The following is a 20,833-nucleotide window of genomic DNA, read 5'->3' on the forward strand; positions in this document are numbered from 1 at the left end:
TATCCCCAAAGGGGATGACCATGCGCTTTTTAGCATTTAGCTTGAGGCCGTGGCTCTGGCACCAAGCATCCGTCTCCGTGAGACCCTTTTGGAGGATGCTTGTGTCAGCTGGAGAGTCTATTATGGCTCCCAGTTTGCAGTCATCTGCGAACTTTGTCAGCTATAAGTCCCCCCGTGTTAGCCTGTACCTCAGAGTAGTATATACTGAACAAGAAAGGTCCCAGATCTGAGCCTTGTGGGACGCCACTTGTAAATGGTTTGGATTCGGACGTGGCACCTGCAATTCTGACCATGTGAGTTCTATCCCTGAGCCAGTTTGCAACCCATCTTGTGACATAGGGGTTGATATTTAAGCTGGTAAGCTTATTTATGATGCCCGAGTGGGGTATTGTGTTGAAGGCTTTTGCGAGGTCCAGGTAGGCTGTGTGGACTACCTTGCCCTCATCTGTGGCTTTGGTAACTGTTTCAAAGAAATCAACTAGGTTTAAGAGGCAAGATCTGCCCTTAAAGCCGAATTGGGTAGGGTCCAGTGTCTGGAGGTTCCCAATGTCATTGTTTGAGTTCCATGATAATATTCTCCATAGCTTTATAGATCAGACTAGTCAGGCTTATGGGGCGATAGTTCCCAGGGTCTGTTGTGGCGCCACCTTTGTGGAGTGGGACCACTGTAGCTGTACGTCATTCTTTGAGTACATATCCTGTAGTAAGGCTAAGTTTGAACAGTGACTTAATGTGAGAGTTCAGTTCTTCTTGGAGTTCATGTAAGACGCAGCCTGAGACACCGTCCGGTCCCATAGATGCTGTGTTTTTTGCTTTGGAGAGGGCAGCTTTCACCTGTGCATCTGTGATGTCAGGGAGGCTACATTCAGTTGGGATAGGCATTTGCTCCTTTGGGGGGGGGGGGAGTTTGCACTGAATCTGTCTGCCAGGATGTTGGCTATGTCTGTAAGTTAGGTATATTTTGTACCATTATGCATCAGTTAAGAGCATATCTGGGAATTTCCACCCATATTCCTGACATAACTAAAGAAGGCCTTGTGATTATCTTTAGTGTCTAGGGCAATTTTTCTTTCGAAGCTGGCCTTTGATGATTTTGAGGGATCGTAGTTTCTTGCTAATACTGATCGGAGATGCCTTCCCTTTTTGGGATATTGCTCTGTCATGTAGTAGCTTCCTCCTCCTGTTGTATAGCTTATTTATAGCCAGGGTCCACCAGACAGGTCTCCCGTTTTTGGAGGAGTGAGTCTTGGTTTTATTTGGGATAGCACGATCCATGCATTCCTGCAGGTGCTCATAGAATGCAATTGTAAAGGATTCTGCAGATTGGGCAGTATTATCCTCTGGCCCGGGAGGTTTGAAGGATTCCACCTCAGTCTTGAGAAGTGTGAAGTTAGCTTTTGAGAAATTTTTTACAGTGAGACTTGAGATCTAATCTTAGGCTCATAGGTGTGTACTAGGCTAATGGCCCTGGGGCCTTTACAAGCCTAGCCCATAGAAGTGCCCTGGCATTGTGCCACCCGACGTTAGATTAGCATAATACAAAAACCGAGAATGAGATCCTGAATAAAATTGGAAGGCTGACTGCAGTATAGTACCATTCATATTTGCAGAGACAGAAGAAGAAATGATAGTAGCCTTTATTTTTTTTTAGTATTTTTTATTAACTAGAATAGGCCAGTTGGGAAACTCCATTTTCAGTAGAGTCTTGGGAAACATGCTCTAGAAAAGCAGAGATAATGTATTACAAATAATCATAGTAAACAGTTAACTAGTATAATCAGCAAAAAAATAGTTAAGCAATACAAATTAAGAATGCATCATATGTGTGTTAAGCCACTTCCATTACAATACAAATTTCATTTTGATGGAATAGAACTGGGAAAAGGAATAACAGGATGAGGCATGGCAGACAGAATAATTGCAAACAGAAGGAAGAAACAGTCAAAGTTGTGATGAGAAAAAAAAACGTGAATAAACTACATCGATATGTCCCGATGTGTGAAATGACTATTTTGGTGCCCTCGCATGCATGAAGCCTTCAGGTTCTACAATATTTTTATGTCCCATACATCTAATCAATAAAGGCCAAAAAAAATTATAGTTAAAGCTAGGAGCCCTAGAAAATTATTTGAAGCTAATATACAATAAGCTGTTTAGGTAAAGCATAATGTGTGACATTTTAATTTAAGGCATGTAATGCCAAGGGCCTAACCCCATGAGTCCTTTGTGTATATCTAGACCCTCTTGTTGAACAAGATGACATCTTAAGGGAACAAGCACCATCCATGTCTTTTGTTAATATCTTGACTGCTTTTTATGAATGCAGTATAGCCAAGTCAGTCATAGAAGTTTCCAAAATGTGTGATGAAGCCAAAAGACTTGAAGCTTGATTCATTTATAGATTTTCATAAAGTAAAGATTTATTTGAAGTGGAAAAAGAACTTGAGTGTAAGATCAGAAAATTTAGTAGGAATTTATGATTATTCCAGTAGCAAACCAGTCAACCAAAACATGTCAAATTTATTAGCAATGAATCTGGAAATATACAGGGTAAAAGAAAAAGGAAAAAGTGTATACTTACAAAAATGTTAATTTAATTGAAACTTAGGTGAGGAATCTTCAGCCATAGATACGGATTCTGAGAATGTACAAGTTTCCCCAGCAGCCAAGAAAATAAATATTGGTAACCCTTTGGGGCCAGAAGACTGGCTTGGCCACAAGCACAAGAGAAATAACCTTAGAGACTTTACACCTTCTAGCTCCCACTTAGATTCTAATACATAATGTCTCCTTGGTACAATTACCTAATACTGAGACATGTCTATTGAATAAAGGGCTAAACTGTGTACCGAGCTGTTTTGTTACTGAAGATGTTTTTGCTCAAGATGCTCTCTTTGTAGATAGCTTAATATTAAACTGTTTCATAATGACACGCCCACAGGTGCTCAAGAAAATGCATTCTGATTTAGAAAATCCAACTTTATGCCCCCTAACAAAAAATACAGTGGATATAGTGTACACCCCCCCCCCCCCGTTAAAACGCCAGGTTTTGTGATGAAAACAAAATGACACCACAATAAATAATTTCAAAACATTTCCCATCTTTAATGTGACCTATAACCTGTACAATTCAATTGAAAAACAAACTAATCTTAGGGGAAAAAATATAAAAAAATAAATGTACAATAAGTTGGCTGCATAAGTGTCCACACCCTTAAACTAATACTTTGTTGAAGCACATTTTGATTTAATTACAGCTTTCAGTCGTCTTGGGTACACACCTGCCATCAATTGAAGAGGCTCTGATTAACCCCAAATAAAGTTCAGCTGTCTTAGTAGGATTTTCCTGACATTTACGCAGTTGCTGGCTACGGCAAAAGCCATGGTTCGCAGAGAGCTTACAAAGCAACAAAGGCATCTCATTGTTGAACAACAAGATGTCTTAAATTAAAAAACAATAGAAAGGTAGTAATTAATACAGTCTATAAGGGAGGTGGGGTTGTTTTGGACTGAGTTATGTGTTTGGCGGAGGCCAATAAACAACTTTTGGATCACTGTTTTTATCAACAGATGGTGTTGGATCCGACTTTAATATTTAAGGCAAACCTGGGTAAATTTTTAGAATTGGTTGTCTATGAGGGTATTCCTACTAGAGAGGTGGCTTTCCACCTAACAGTCTGAGACCCTGCTTAACAATACTTTTATATGTTACCCAAGATCCACAAAGATTTTACTCGTATGCCAGGAGCCTCCCTGGCATATGGGTAAAATCATTGTGGATCTTGGGTAACCTATAAAAGTACTGTTGAGCAGGGTCTCAGACTGTTAGGTGGAAAGCGTAGCGTCAGGTATTGGGTCATTAATGGAACCCCTGTCATAGTTTCTTACTAAATATTTACAACCGAGGTGCATTCCACGATCCAGAACACCACATAATTTCTAAACCTCATACAACATACGCAGTTAGAGCAAGACTGACACTTGTACATTGGATGTGTCAGCTTTATGTACTAACATACCACATTGGGTTGGCCTCATGGCACTTGAATATTAGCTGAATTATACATCTCATTATACCCCTGGATTTAATACCTTTTTGCTTGGTTTAACAGAATACATTCTTACCAAAATGTTTTTATTTTAATGGGCAATGTTTACAAATTAAAGGTACAGCAGTGGGGGGCTTCTTTTGCCCCCATTTATGCTGACCTTTTCATGGGCTGTCGAGGAACATACTGTCGACAATGTCAGCCATAATTTATTTTTGAATGCTGTTGACATACAGTGCAAGTATTTGGATGATTGTTGGCTGGTATGGAGGTCAGATATTAAATATCTGAATTAATTGAATACAGTGGAAATAAAAAGTATGAACACCCCTCTTAAAATGCCAGGTTTTTGTGTTATAAAAAATGAGACCACAATAAATTATATAAAAACTTTTCCCGCCTTTAATGTGACCTATAACCTGTACAATTCAATTGAAAAAAAAAGTCTGGTAAGGGAAAAATCTAAAAAATAAAAGTAAATAAACTGGTTGCTTAAGTGTGCACACCCTTAAACTAATACTTTGTTGAAGCACCTTTTGATTTAATTACAGCATTAAGCCTCCTTGGGTAGGAATCTATCAGCATGGCATATCTTAAAAGTTGTTCCTAAAAGTGGTCTGATTTTTTTTTATCCTGTTGCAGGATAAATAATTCTTTTGTTAAATAAATCCATTTAGTCAAACAAGGATTTATGGAGTGTTGGCTTTGCTTTTTTGGATACATTTTGGCTGCTGAACTGTGCTGTACGTGTAAAGTATAGTTTCGGTTATATGAAATATTAAAATTTGCAAGGTTTTCCTCCAGACTTTCTCTAGTCAAAATTTCTAACACTGTTTACTAACATTAGCTGAGCTATATTCACTTTAAGTCTCTCAATATTTTAGGATTAGGAAGTGGTGAATCCTCTAATGATGTAAGACACTTCAAGCTATACTCTTCAACCAGCAAATCACTCCTCTTTTTGATAAGTTTCTTCTTTTATTCCTGATGTCTGTTACCCCAGTGTCAAATTTTGCAACAAAAGACCAAATTTCAGCTAGTGGGGAAATTGTCATAATTTTGTACCACAGTTTTCACATTTTTGAAACATTACAACAGTTTAGTGCAACTCTTTACTCCCTTTTATTATCCTGTTATTGTTGGTATTAGCGTGTTCTAAAGTCACCTACACCTATCCCTGAAAGAGAGGGTATGACCAATGAGTTACCCACAAAAACTTCAAACAAATCATTTATAGTTTGCCCACATTGTTTGATTTAGTTAGTGAGTTTGATTACGTTTGTTTACTGGGAAAGTACACTGGGCCTAAAAGAGCCCATTTGTGGCAGAGGCACAGGGAGAAAAGCTGACAAGAACACATGCAGAAAAAACATTAAACATTAATTGGTACAGAAGTAGAAACTGTGTTGCACATAGTGGTTACAACAATATATACAGAATATATACATATGTCAGGAATTTAGTTGGTTTGATTACAGTAACATACAGAATATATACATAAAAGCAGGAATTTAGTTGGTTTGATTACAGTAACATACAGAATATATACATAAAAGCAGGAATTTAGTTGGTTGCCAGATGAATTCAGAGTGATAAAAACTGAGAAATTAATCAGCATTATTGTGCCAATATCAACAAGTGATGAAAAAAAAATAAATATGGAGAAAGTGTCATCAGTCGCTAGTAGTAAAAAGCATAGGAATTTAGTTATAAGGAGAAGGAAGAGGTTAGGGAAGAGGTTAGGTTCTAGAGCAGGTACATAGCCAGGAAGAGTTGAGATGATTTTGTAGTGTTTGTTTGAAGGTGGTGGTGCCTGTGCTTCTTGTAGGAGGAAGCGAGTTCCCTAGTTTGGTGACGGTGAGGGAGTAGAGCAGTGGACCAGCTGGTAAGGTGGGCTTTTCTACTTTTAGAAGTAGATTTTCAGATCTTAGTTTCCTGCTGGGGTGGTATTTGGCAAGTAGAGCGGAGAGAGCAGGACAGTCTGTGGGTCTGTAGATTATCTTGTGTGCTGTAGTTAGCTGGGTGAATGAGAGATGGTGGGGGAGTTCCAACCAGCCTAATTGTTTCAGTGAGTTACAGTGGTGGGATGAGAATTTGGCTTTTGTGGCAAATTTGGCTATTCTGTTGTAACACATCAGGTTTGGATTTTGTAGAATCTTGAATATTAGTGAGGAGAGGGTCACCATAAACATTGATCTGTAGTCTTATCTCACCTTCATTCTTACATATGGGATCAGAGCCAATCCTCTGCTCCGACTCGGCCTATTTACAAGCTGAAGTCTTCTCGCTGGCTCATGGCTAGGTAGGTATCCCATGGTGCACCAGTGCAATCCCCAGATCTCATTTACCACGTCGACGAGTTCGGTTGTGCTTCTCTTTGGCTCTGGCTAAGTTTTTGAATTTATTTAAAACATTTTTTGTATTTCTAGTCTAACCTATTATAGTCATTTAGCATAGTTAGCGTAGTTTAGAATAGTTACCTTTACATTTGCTCTCTGTGTGTACTCTTGCTAAATTGGCCTTTTGGCCTGATCGGATTGTTCTGTGTGCTGTTAGTGTTATTCATAGTTTGGTATTTGTAGGCGCCTTTTGCACTTAGTTTGGTGTGTGTGTTTTAGTCTAAATTTTGGCGGATTCCCGCTTGCAAATCGTTGGTGTACTTAACAGAACGAGGTTCTGTTCCGTTTTGTTGCTTTAGTAATAAGCTTATTAGTGGTATCAGAACACTGTACTGCCTTAGTTAATATATTGTAAGTTTCACTGTATTCTGGTTTGTGCGACTTTCCCGCCTTTGTCTCTTAACTAGGTCTGTTTTAGTTAGAAGACCTAGTTTTCTGCTCCCTTCCTTGCCCGGGCTAGGCCTGTTTAAGTTAGAGGACCTAGTCCTCGTGGTGTCTTTCTCTTTCTGCAGGGCTAGGCCTGTTTAAATTAGAGAACCTAGTCTCCCCCCTTTTTTCTTTGTGTGTGCTTTTTATGAGAATGTCCAAAGTTAGTAAGGACCATAAGCCATCTCCAAGAAATGTATTAAATGCTCACAGAAAATGTCCATCATGGATGGCCACAGTAACTGCGTTTACTGTCTAGGGGCCATCCATTTACAGGAAACCTGCTTATTTTGCCACTCATTAAGTCCTAGGGTGCTGCAAGAACATAAGAATAAGCTCATCCTAAAAGGTCTTGAACCTTCCTTTGAGGAAGGTCTGGCTAGCTCTTCCTTTTCCGTTTTAGATCCCAGAGATCTAGAAGAAAAGTCCTCTGAGGCCCTGAATGGCACTGGCTGGTGTCTCAGAGCCATCTCTTAAAAATCACAAAAACTGTAAAGTCTTCTGCCTCTTCAGCTCCACAGATCTCAGTGCTGATTGAGAGCACTACTGTGACTACAGAGTCATTTCAAAGTCTTTTGGAGCTGACCACTGAGACCATTTCATGGAGTCGGTCTATGGAGCCTCTACTGGCCTCTGCTGTATTAAAATCTCTGATACCTCAGATTCCACTCTCCTACTTTGTCATCCAGGTCTTCCAGGAGTTTATCGGAAGAAGATGTGGAGAGGGTAATGCTTAGACTGTTGAAGTAATCTGCTTTGCCTAAATTGCTGTTGGCTCTGACCCAGTCAGTTCTGGAGTCACTTGGGTCCGTTCAGCCCTCTGAGATCATTCCTCCTCCCGAGCCATGCTTTTTTTTTTCGGAGCCGGAGTGTTTGGTACCACTGGTGGTACCTTCAGTTCCAGCTCCCCCTGTGGCTGTTTCGGAGCAGAGTTCTGCTCAGACACTTTCGGCGCCATCTGTAGTGTCTAGGGGCCGAAGCTCCCTGGTTGGCCCCGACAGGGATGCTTAGAACCGATCTTTGGTTCCGAGTCGTCTTCTCTGCACGTTGGCTAGGGTGAGATTGGACCCTATGTCTATCTCTGAGTCGATGGCTCTGGAGCAGATGGCATCCTCAGTCTCCTCGTAGTCTTGAGTTTTTCGGAGCCAGAGAGGTTGGCATTCGAGATGAGTGTGCTGTCCCGATAGTCAGCTCCTACCAGAGGTACCAGACACTCTTCCCCCTAAAGCACCAACTTCTGTCTCGGCTCCTACTCTCTCCATGGACAGCAGAGACCCTCAGCCTCAGGAGCCACTGGCTGGTGGCCCACTGCTCTTCCGAGACCTCCCCGGAATGTTCTGAAGAGAACATGTAAGAGGAAGCATGTAGACTCCCAGGATGAGTCTCTGACCACTGACCTCAAGGAGTCAGAATGGTTCCCCAAGTCGTCGTGTGATGTCTCCTTCTTAGAAATCCTGGAAATCCTTAAGCAGAGGTGCAGCTGGCCCACTGTTACCCCTTCTGATGAGTCAGTGTACCTGAAGGCTTTTGAGTCTCAACCTTTAGCCTCTTGGGTGTCCACCTTTCAACGAACTGATGGAGCTACTTAGTCGAAAGGTGTGGGATACTCCTGATGCCGTGGAGCCAGTCCGCAGGAGACCTAATAAGTTTCTTTCTGCCCCTCCTGAGAGAGATTTTTGTCTAAAGGTGTTCCCATAGATGCCATGGTGGTGGCGACGGCCACTAAGGAGCTAGCTGAAACTACTACTGTTCATCTGCCAAATAAGGAGTCTCGAACAGTGGACAGATACGGGAAGCATATCTTTAGTTCAACTGCATTTACCCTTAGATCACTGAACTACCTTACTCACTTCATGAGGCTTCAGAGAGATCTCCTTAAGAGTTATATTCTCTACAAGGTACATGTACTGAGGGAGTCCCTGACAAGTTTTCTGCCCAGTTGTCCACCTTGAACTCTGTCATCAACTCTTCCATGCGGCTTATTTCGTATGCAGCCTACGGAGCGAGAGGAGCAGCGGGTTCAGGAATTTCCCTAAAGCATCATTCATGGATGCGTTTGTGTAACTTTGCAGAACCGTTCAAGTCTACCTTTACCAACACCCCCTTTAACAGTTCCTCCTTGTTTGTACCTAAGGTAAAGGACACACTCACCTGGTGCGAGCAAGAAGGAAAAACACTCTGCCGTGGGAGTACGTTTTACTGTTCCCTCTAGACCATACCCTAAGGGTCAGAGGGGCAGTAAAATGTGGTTCAAGAAGTCCCAGAGGTTTTTCCAGGATGGACAGGGTGACGACTTCTTCAGAGGAGGAGGAAATGGTAGACTCCCTAGAGGTAGGGGCAATCCACAAAACCAGGGAGGTCACAATTCCTTTCAGGGCCGGCCTTACCAGCACTCCTGATGTGGGGCCAAACTGTGCTTCTCTGGGGCCGGTTAGGGGTCACATTTCTTTGTATCCAGAAGCCTGGCTGGGTATCACTCAAGACGTGGGTACAAAGAATTATTACCAGAGGTTATTTCATGCCCTTTTCTCTTCCACCTGTTCCTAAAAGATCCTGGACATTCCACCCAGTCACAGGGATCAGGCAACTGTGGAGTTCAACAAGTTGCTGTCAGTCATCCAAACCATCCCAGCAGACGAAATAGGATCCAGAACTTACTCCAGATTCTTTAGTGCCAAAACGTACAGGGGACTGGTGGCCTATTCTGGACCTCAGCAGATTGAACGAATCAGTAAAGAACAAGTTCCGGATAGTGACACTGCATTCTATACTCCCGTTGGTAGGGAAAGACAATTGGATGTGCTCAATAGATTTACAAGACGCCTTCTACCACAAAAATGGACAGGGGGTTGAGGAGTCATCTACGCTTCCAGCTGGGAACCAGTCGTTACCAGTTTCATGCTCTGCCCTTTGGTCTCACCACAGCCCCCCCAGGTGTTCACCAAATGTATGGCAATAGTGACAGGATGTTGAGGATTCCAGGTGTTTCCATATCTGGATGACTGGCTCTTGACCACCCCCACCAGGCATCTACTTCAGACCAGGGACGCTACTGTTCAGCTTTGTGCCCAGCTGGGAATTTCTGTAAATTGGGAAAAATCTGCCTTATTGCCCTCTCAATCTGTGATTTTTATAGGCGCAGAGATAGACACAGTAGACATGTTGGCTCGTCTTCCTGCCGAAAGGGCACAGAATCTGGTTCTTCAAATTCAGCATCTTCTCCCCTTATGCAAGGTCAAAGCCAAGACTATTCTGCAGCTTCTAGGGACCATGGCTTCCACCCCTATTACTAGTGCCACTAGCCAGGCTACACATGACAATTCTTCAGTGGCTCCTGTTGTCCCAATGGTCTTTTCAGCACCTCCCATTACCTCATCACATTCTGCTGGCAGAATCTTCCAAGAAGGACCTCCTTTGGTGGACACTACCCAATCAGTTAACCACGGGCACCTCATTTGTTCCTCACCAACCCGTTGCTACTGTGACCACAGATGCCTCACAAGGTAGGGGGGGCATTATCTCGACAGGACTGTCCAAGGCACATGGCAAGATCACGAGGCTCTCCTGCATATCAGTGTTCTAGAGATGAGGGCGGTGCTCCTGGCATTGCAAGCTCTCCATGACATTCTGCCTCTGGGGACTATTGCAATATAATCTGACATGTTGGTAGTGTGGTATATCAACAAACAGGGCGGAACCAGATCTTACCCACTCTGTTGAGAGGCCATGCGAGGTTGGAAATGGGATAGAAGCTTCCCGGCATTTTCTGGTGGCAAGGCACATTACAGGGACAACCAGCGTGATAGAGGACAGGCTCCGCAGGGCAATCCTTATGCCTCACGAGTGGTCTCAAACAGGAAACCGCGGAACAGGTTTTCCGCAGATGGGGACATCCTTGCTGCGACCTCTTTGCCTGTCCAGTCAATGCCAAATGCAGCAGCTACTTCTCCCTCATCCCCCCCTCTGCGGGAGCCACAGAGATGCACTTGTTCACGATTGGCCCCTGGGTCTCCTGTATGCTTTTCCTCCCTTTCCTCTCATTCCCAAGGTTATTCAGAAAGCAAAACGGCTGGGAAGCAAACTTATCCTCGTTGCTCCTTACTGACCTCATCAGGTTTTGTTCCCCTTCCTTGGGCCTCTTCTGGATGATCCTTGGATCCTGGACCCAGCTCCAGACCTGTTGACTCACATGTCAGGTTTGCTTCATCCCTCCTTACACACCCTCAATTTGACAGCGTGGCTGCTCCAGTTCCATCCCTAGTCAGGCTTCACGACTTCTCACCCTCCGTGACTCCATATCCTTGTGTCTTCTCATAAACCTTCCACTAGGAGACTATATTCCAGTAAATGGAGAAAATTCTCTATTTGGGTGGAGAAACTGAATGTTGACCCTTACATTGCCTCCATTCCAGTGGTTTTGGAATTCCTGTTTGAGCTTTGTCACCAGGGATCTGCGGCTACCACTACCATAGTTCAATTGGCAGCAATTTCTAACTTTCATGTAGGTTTTCATGATTCGAATCTGATGTCACATAAGCTGTGCAAAACCTTTCTTAAAGGTGCCACTTTAAAAGACCCCCTCTTTCAAGAACCTGTTGACTAATGGAATTTAAATTTTGTGTTATCCAAATTGACATCTCCACCCTTTGAGCCTTCTCATTCATCTTCTTTGAAATTCCTGTCTTGGAAGACTTTTTCTGGTGGCTATCACGTCTCCCAGACGGGTGTCAGAGTTGCAAGCATTGTCTGTTAAACCCCCTTATCTGATTTTTTACAAGGACAGGGTGTCCCTTCGTACTAATCCCTCCTTTGTCCCCAAGGTCTTTTCCCATGCCACTTTGAATCAGTCCATAGAGCTTCCGGTGTTCTTCCGAAATCATTCCAGTGCAGCTGAATACAGGTTTCACCAGCTGGATGTCCATAGACAATTAAGTTTTTATTTGCACCAGACTAAGGACATCAGGAAATCATATCAATTATTTCCTTCTCTGAATCCAGGTCAGGCTTACCAGTTTCCAAAGTGACACTCTTATTGGATTTTTAGCTGTATAGCTTTGGTTTACAATTCTGAGGGTAGACTTTTACTCTCCAAGATCAAGGCTCATTCTGCCAGATCTGTCTACCTCTGCAGCCTTTCAAGCCAGGGTCCCACTTGATAATTGTGCAGCAGCTACGTGGGCTACCCCTCACACTTTTATTACTCATTAAAAATTGGATTCTACTTCCAGGGGTAGAGCTTCATTTGGTTCCATGGTACTCGGGAGTATTTTTCCTTGACCCACCCAAGAATAAGGTGCTAGGGACGCTGTCCCATATGTAAGAATGAAGGTGAGATAGAACTACAAAACATAAAGAAGTTATGTACTCACCATAACGTTCCATGTTTGTAGTCCATTTTACCCTTCATTCTTATGAACCCACCCACCTACCCCCAGCCTGGAAGTACCTGGAGACAGAAAAACATTATTCTTTTTTATGGAGACCTTTTAGTATTGGCTTCTTTGGTATATTTGTTCTCTCCTAGTTAGCAGCAAACAAGATCTGGTAATTGCCCTGGTGCACCATGGGATACCTACCTAGCCAAGAACCAACTAGAAGACTTCCAGCTTGTAAATAGGCCGAGTTGGAGCAGAGGATTGCCTCCGATCCCATATGTAAGAATGAAGGGTGAGATGGACTACAAACATGGAATGTTATGGTGAGTAACAACTTCTTTTTCACTAGCAGATAACTGTCTCCTTTTAAAACACTTGATAAACTAAACTATAAATGAAATGTATTCTACTAAATTTTTCAATGTGGAAGACTTGCTAACATTTTTCTTCACTCCATTAGTATTGCCAACTTTATTTTTCCTCAACTGTTTTTTTTAACTGACTTGAATTCAACTTTTTCCAGCACTTTCAACCTTTATCTTTACCTAACTTCTGCGTGATCAACCTTACCTCACTTGTTTCAATCCTTACTTTAGTACTGTCATGTCATTTATTTTTATATCTAAATGTACTGACTGCCAATTTTTAACAAATTCATAAATGGACCTTAATTCTACTCTTAATGCATGTGCATGCAGTTTGAGACTCAGAATTTACTATTTAAATTTTACTCTTCCAAACATTTTACAATTTAAGTTCTGATTTAGAACAGAAGTGTTGGCAATATCCCACAGGTTGCACATTTAACCAAATAGTTCTGATCAAATCTTTAAGGACATGATTAAAACAATCCATCATAAGCAGTTGCAAAGTGTCTTATACTTTTAATTACTAGAATGTAACTATACTCAAGTAACACCAAACAGCAGAATGTAACATCTGATCAAGAAAAGCTGATTTGCAGTTCAGCACACCACCCCACATAGGAAGACACAGAAATGCATTTTAGTACTAAATTTTACTACATGGGCTCAGTACATTGTCACCTTGGGATTCTCGTTACAGATGGCACCATTTGAACTTTTGCTTCAAGTTATGTCATCCAGTCACATGGCGGCAGAACAACTTGGATTTATTTTTAGATTGATCAGTGCTATGTATTTTTGAGAGTTTTGGTTAGGTTTTCTTTTTGAAATATTGGCACTGCATTACAAGCTTTGTTTTTGTTTTTTTAGAAACAGCTGGTTGCTCAGAAGATTCACATTGAGGAGAATGAAGATAGAGATACTGGTTTGGAGCAGCGTCATTATAAGGAGGACCCAGACTGCATCAAAGCAAAGGTTCCCCTAGGTGATCTAGATTTGTATGATGGGACATACATCTCTATGGAGAGTAAAGACCTCAGGTAGGGAAAGTGATTCTTGGTAAATAATAACTATGGCTTTGTAAGCTACTTAAATTAGTCAGAGTAATGAAAGTATAATGGAAAACCTTTTAAATGAGCCTACAAGCATGAAATGTAGGATTGCTGTAAGCAGTCTCATTGATCTTTGGCCTTGAACCTAACAAATGGGGAATCTTTGAGTGTTGCATTGTTTTAAACATTTAATGTACTGTGCCTTCCTGTGTTAGAAGGTATAGAAATTCAGAATTTCATTTTGAAGGTAATACTCTTGGATAGATTCAAACACTGGGTAGTACTTTCTTGTTTGCTTTTAGCATTGGTGACCCCTGGAAAGTTGACTACTAAGAGCAAGAACTGTGTGGCAGAGAATGTAGCACATGAAGGTATTGGTCTTTGCACTTCTAGTTGCTAGGCAACAGTATATTTAAAGTTTGTGGACAACTTTTAGAAATAGTAGTCAGACTCATGGGGCTAGAATCTCATCCACAGTCTGTTGCTTTATGAGCATCCTGGTGAACATTGAAATTTTAGGTATTGGCAGAAGTAAACAAATAGCAAAAGTAAATAAATGCTTATTTTAACAGTTAATTTATGTAGTGGTCTAGAAATGCAATTCATTTTTCAATTATGGTCTGCTGATCCTTCCACAAGGCAGTTGAACTGAAAACTGGAAGCCTTGGATCCAAAAGTTCAATTAATTCAGTTGAGTGGATTTGTCATTGATCTTGAAGTGGTATGTATAACTGGCACATTTTTGTGTTTTGCTGGGGAAGAAGCCTTTAACACTTACTTTTCAAAAGGAGAAAAATATAACAGCACTTCAAAATAAGTGGTTCCTTCTGATCCTAGAAGGCACTTGTAGATCTGATGTTTTTTCATTTTTCCTCAATGTATGGTTTCCATTCCGATCCTCTGATCCGACTCTGCCGCATGTACCAGACTTTGGATCCAGCTCTCTAGGTCCTCCCTGTACCCATAATGCCCTATTCTATCCCCATTGCCACAGATCTCATTTGCAGCCATCACAAACAGACGCAGATTCCACACTCGAGTGCTTATAGAGCTTATATTCTGAGTTTATTCAAGTTTTTCTGTTCTATTTCCCTCCTAGTTATTTGCTGGTCATTAGGAAAACTTTTTAACATACCATTTTGATAGCATCTGTATATTACCACTGCTGGTCATTTTTCTTCTGTTTCTTGTTTAAAAAAAAAGTTGCTGTTTCCTTTTTTGCCATTGCTTCTGATAGTTTGTCCTCTTTTTCTGTGATCATATCAGACAAACCAACAGGTTTTAAAAATGCACTTCTTGTGGGCATAACATCCCCAACTCAGATGCCAACAAGGAGTGCGATTATTGTCTTGGAGCCAGGTACTAGGACAAGCCGTTTAGAATCTGTTCTACATTTAATCCTAGAGCCCTGGTATATAGAAGGAACAAACAAATTTTAAGGCATCTTCTTTCCTCTACTTCATCTGGGTCTCAACCCGCCTCAAAAACTAGCAAGTATGCTCCTTTGGAACACTGGAAATGCTCCCTGTTGAAGTCTTGTAGGTCTTTGTCAGAGCTGCCATCAAAAAATCAGGAAAATCTTTGATCTAACATTGGATCCAAATACCTGACATTCATATCTGAAGACTTTGGGTCCTAAGGCTTCGGCTCTCAAAATCATAACAGTAATCTAACAACCCCCCCCCCCCCTTTGGAGCCAAAGTCATCGGGTCTGAAGCAGGGTACTTATTTTAGGAGTGCAACTCTGGAAACTGTCTTGAAACCAATTTCTCCCACCTTGCCTGCTCAGCTTCTTCAAACTCCAGAGAAGCATTCCAGGTTCCCATCTACCACTTATCCTAGGTCCTCTCGAAGCTTGTCGGAAGCAGATGTGGATAGGATGGATGCAGAAGTTCCTTAGAGCTCAGTACCAGATGGGAGTCTTGCAAGCTCTGTCCCCTGTCTGATCTGTGAGTATGTCTGTCGTATCATTTCTACTTCTCTGATCCATCCATTGGTTTTGGAGTCGCAGGATGCGAGATCCCAGAGTGGTTCGTTGTCTGCTCTGAGGAAAGTTTTTCTCCACTCCCAACTGTTTCCTTGACTGGTTCTACTCTGATACCTTCAGATCAGAACTAGTCTCGGAGCCGAAATGTTGGCATTGGATCCAAGGAGATGGGTTCAGCTTCAATTTTGTTGGATCCATCCCTCCCCCTCAGTTTCAGGCCTAGACAATTCAGATCCGATTCTGCCCCTTGAGGCTCTGAATTGGGGGTGTCTTAGATCACCCTTTTTCGGGAGTGGGGTTGGGTCGAAGCCTCTCCCAGGCCTTTGGCTTTCGAGGTGATGGAAAGGGGATTTCTTCTCTCCAAAGAGCAACAGTCTTCTCATTTCAGATCGTACCCCCTTTTTTCATCTGTTCCGAGCTGTGAGCTGGACCTATTTCACAGGGACAGCCAGTTCTGATGTATCCTGACTGTTCCAGTGGAAGGACTTATTGGACTGTTCGGAACCTACAAGTCCCAGTTTGAGCCCTGTTTTTCTGTCTTTACCAGTTTCTCTCCAAGTGTTGGGGAAATAGGACAGTGAACTCAGTCTGTGGGCAGTGAACACAATCTGAGGCAATGGGTATGGATTAGGACTTTATGGGTAGAGGGAAGAACTTGAGCTGGATCCGATGTTTGGTATATGTGGCTGAGTCGGATCCAAGCCCATACATTGAAAGAAAATTGACAAGAGATGCTTAGTTATGGTGAGTGCTTAACTTTTACCTTTTGGTAAAGGCGTAGGGCTGCAGAGACCATGTCAATGATCTGAAGAATCCAGCCAAAGACTGTGAAACTTGGAGGGCAACATTAATAAGAGATTTAAAAATTTATAGTACAGGAAATCTGCAAATAAAGGTCAGGGTGATAAAGAGCAGCAGACTGGGACCTCAGGATCTGTAGATAAAGTGAAGAAAATTTTCAAGTATACAGTTTAAGGAATTAACTGGGAAAATAAATGTATGGAAGATGAAATACAAATCAAAGACTGAAATGGGAGTCCATTGTAGTAAATATGGTGGCTAGAAAAAGAACCATAAGTTTAGTTGGAAGTAGGGCACCTTTGAATTAAGTTTCTTGTACTTGATGTGGCTCTATCAAATAATGGTCCTGTCTCTGACTTCATTGATTTTTTTTTAAAGTAACCAAAGCAGTAGATACTGGTTTTGCAGTTAATGCAGCATATCTGGAAACTGCTAAGGCCTTTGACAGTATTCCCCATGTAGGCAATACTTGACAAATATGTAAATACAGCCTTAAAAGAAGGGTCCAGAGTTTGCATTAAATCTTGAGCTAAGCCTAATAAATGACTGCTGTCCAGATTAGTTAAAACAAGAGTACATGTTTATCTTTCTTTTTGACATTAATTTCTGAAGAAATAGACCCAGAATTGCCAGGGATGGGCACAACTTTCTGGTTAAGCAGAAACACTTTTCCTGCCCCTCCTGTCTGCTTTGGATGATAGTGTTATAGCCTGCAATTTTCCCAAACTGTCTGGCTGTTGTCCCTAAAAAGCAGATTATGTAAAGTTCCTCAGTCCAGTAAGTTTTTACATACTGATCCCAGGCCTGACTCCTCAACTATTGCTTCAGTTAATCCAGTTGTTGCTAAACATTTTGATCTGATGTCAATTTTCATTCTCTCCTCGGCTGATGGGTTTGGATCCGATGCTTGGATCCATCTCGGCTGTTGCTAAAGCTCATGGCAGCCTAAAATTCTTGAACTTCCCCTTACACATAATGCACCAACCCTAAGTTATCTCCAATCTTGTATGCTACTTTACATGAAATACATGATTCTCTTTACCTTTCAAGCATTTGTAAGATGTGTGTTGCTTTTATACTTTGAAAGGATGATTTTTCTATAAAATGTTTTCTTGTCCCTTACCTTTTTTGCAACTTCAAAAATAAGGTTTTTAGCTTTTTTTCCTCTCCTTTTGAACTTGGTGCATCTCCTGTGAAATACTTTTAATAGTAGTTTTTCTTCTACTACACTTACTGTTGCTCTAAATGCCATTGCTGGTATTTCTTTTGATTGTCTTAAAAAAAAGTGTAGTTTCTTTAGTTGTGATATTACTGTTAGATACTTTAGTTGTGATTATGGCAGAAAGGGGCCCTGCTGGCTTTACAAAATGTTAAGTGTGGGGGCACACTTCCTAAGTCTGATGCCCATACTTTGTGTTTACTGTCTTGGTCCTTTACATACAGGAAGACTGTGCGATTTGTCATGGTTTTAACCCCAGGGCCTTAGTAAAAGAACACATTGATTTTGAAAGGTTGGCTTCCTTCAGCTTTTTGGAGTGACCTCATCTGGGGTGCAATCTCCTAAAAGCAGAGATTCTAAGTAGTCCTCTTCGAGACATCTACTTCATTCTGTCAGGTTTCTGAGCAATTTTCAGAAGACCTGAATCTGATGTGACCTCACACTCATGTACTCCATCTAAGAAAAGATCTAAGTTGAATATGATCTCACCCCTGGATCTGAAGGAGAGTGAAGTGATGCATCTTCCTGGGATCTGATGAGAAAACTACCAGATCTGACCATTTCCAGCCCTTGAGTATCTAGCCTCTTATTTGCCAAGAACAAGATATTTGCCTTATGTGGGTCCAATGCCCTCGCCTTTTTTGGAGCTTCACAAACCCAGCTCCCCCTCTATTGTTTCCACTTGTTTTACCAGAAGTCTGACTGAAGAATATGTGGAAAGAGTGGTATTTAAGAGTCTCTCAGTGCAGTCTCACATGGGTATCTTACCTGCTCCTACCTCTTCAGGGTCAGGAGGTACGTGTTTCGACCACACCCCCATTTCAGCTTCCTTTTCAGATACCATCAGTTGTTCCAGAGCCCTTGGATCCGAACTGTTGGACTCGGTTTGTCTCTGATCCTTAGATTGCTGTATCTTCTGATATGAAGATTACCCTGAGTGCTTAGATTCTGTCTGATCCGGAGACCTCTTAGAGCCGAAGCTTACCTGTCATATATGAGGTGTTCGAGCAGAGTCTGAAATTGTCAGACCAGTCTGTGCCTTAGCCTCTGCTTAGGATATCTCAACTCCGGTTTCAACCTCGGTGGGGGGGGGGGGGGGGTTGCTCTCAGAGCACAGAGGCTCAACGGTCCAAAAACTTCTTTTGGATCAAAAGTTATCTCTTCCAGGACAATCCGCCTTTGGAGTTTTGATGAGGATTTTATCTACAAAAGCAGAATAGATGGACCCTACCTCTTCAACTGTGATGCCTCTGTGCTCAGAGCATCATCACGGTTTGCCACTGGAACAGCCAGTCTGAAAACCCCAGGCTTCCCAGCAGGGTATTTCTATTTCTTCAGTTTAGTTCCCAAGATAATCCAGCTGAGGCTTTCCCTAGGAAGAAGTGTAAGAGCAAACACTTAGACTGTCCATAAGAGTACGTCATGGAGGACACTGACTTTGAAGGTGAAGGTTTCCCAAGGTCACCTCCTGAAGAGGTCTCCTTTGCAGACAGTCTTGAAATCCTAAAGCAGAGAGGTGGTTGGAAGCCCAGTAACCCTTCATCCGAGGAGTCTGTATTCCTGGTGGCTTTCGGGACTGGCCCATCTACTTCCTGGGTGACTGTACCCACCGATGAACTTAATGAATTGCTGTCTTTCCGGGCATGGAAGGAACCTGACACAGTGGAGCCTGTAAAAATGGTCAGCACAACAGATGTAGAAAAATAATTATTTATTGCATAACAGCCCAAAAAACTGCATTGGCACTACATACAAACGTGTAATGTAATGCAAAAAAAAAAATCCAAACTGGCTTCATCCCAAAGGCGGCCTTCATCTGTGAATTCACATCAAGTAAATGTGAACCATTATATACACCTTGTCACCCAATTCTCATAATTGACTAACAATGTTCACTGAGACCTGGTAGAAATAAACCACCAAGTCTAATGTTCCAACCATTTTCTTTTTGATTTAATATATTGTGCCAACCTGCCTTTTCTGTCTTACACAATCTTGTCAGTTGTAACAAACATAAATTTTGCAGTAAGATGTTTAAAGTGTTTGTAAAGGGCACTAGACATAGGTTTATTCCTAATGTCACTGAGGTATTCAGAAGTTGTGTTTAAGTACGAGAAGTCTGTCCCACATAGAAGGCAGAGCAAGTGCAGGTACCTAAATAAATGACCCAATCTGTACTACAGTTTGCAAATGTGTGTATCATATAGTTTAGGTGTATTCTTACTAGTAAATTGTTAAACTTTAGATGCATATTTGCAAAAGGAACAGTGACCACAGGGAACAAAACCGGCCAGTATACCACCATCTTAAGCTGTTGTAAATTCTCCTCATGATTTTGATTTTTGTCTTGTAATGATTGGAAAAAAACCCAATGTCTTGCCCCTTCAAAATGAAAAGCAGCATCTAGATGTCAATGTCACTTAATCTGTTATCTGTAACTAAAACTGACCAATGTATCGATTTAATAAATTCCCACGTATTGCGACCAAAGCTGGTAATAAACCTAATGCTGTTATCATTAGAACCCGGATTCCTTTGTTGATATTTTAACAATGAAGACCTATTTTGACCAGATGCCCATTGACTAATATTTAGAATATGATCCCTATTATACCCACAATCCCAAAACCCCCCAACTAAATCCTTTTGGTGATGAGATAATTCATCAGATAAACAAATTCTACACATACGTAGAAATTGTGATTTGGAAATGTTACGGGTCGCATGTTTGGGATGATAATTGGAAGCGTGCAATAAAGTACTGAAGTGTGGATGCTTACGACACACACTACTTTCCAAAATACCATCCTCCTTGAGCATGACCTGAACATCCAAAAAGGAAATCTTATGTACATCATAACATGAAGTGAATACCCCACTTGTCATTTTAAGTATTGAACAAACTCAATTAGATAAACAACATCCTATCTCCACACTGTCCAGCAATCATCCGGATACCTATGCCAGATATCAGTCTCATCCAAAAATAAGTTGATTTACAGTGTGTATTATCTGCTCCTCCAGGTAGCCAATAAAAAGGTCTGCATAAATGGATGTGAATGAAGCACTAGTTGCTGTACCCTTCATTTGCAAGTAACATTCACCATTGAAATAAACATTCTTGGTTAACTCATGTTCTGTAAGCATAAAAGAAAGGTAT

The 20,833-nt window shown here is 41.6% G+C and overlaps 1 protein-coding gene across 2 annotated transcripts in view; it reads left to right on the plus strand.

Annotated features, from left to right (window-relative positions):
• TTC17 (tetratricopeptide repeat domain 17) overlaps positions 1-20,833 on the plus strand; it is a 3,338,929-nt gene that overhangs the window by 191,625 nt on the left and 3,126,471 nt on the right. For both annotated transcript variants that reach the window (XM_044083397.1, XM_044083398.1), the window contains exon 3: positions 13,485-13,654. In XM_044083397.1, coding sequence (XP_043939332.1) covers positions 13,485-13,654 — 170 coding nt within the window. The remainder of the gene's footprint in view (positions 1-13,484; positions 13,655-20,833) is intronic.

Source organism: Protopterus annectens, chromosome 9.part0, assembly GCF_019279795.1.
Source record: "Protopterus annectens isolate FY-2018-M chromosome 9.part0, PAN1.0, whole genome shotgun sequence".
Taxonomy (NCBI): domain Eukaryota; kingdom Metazoa; phylum Chordata; order Ceratodontiformes; family Protopteridae; genus Protopterus; species Protopterus annectens.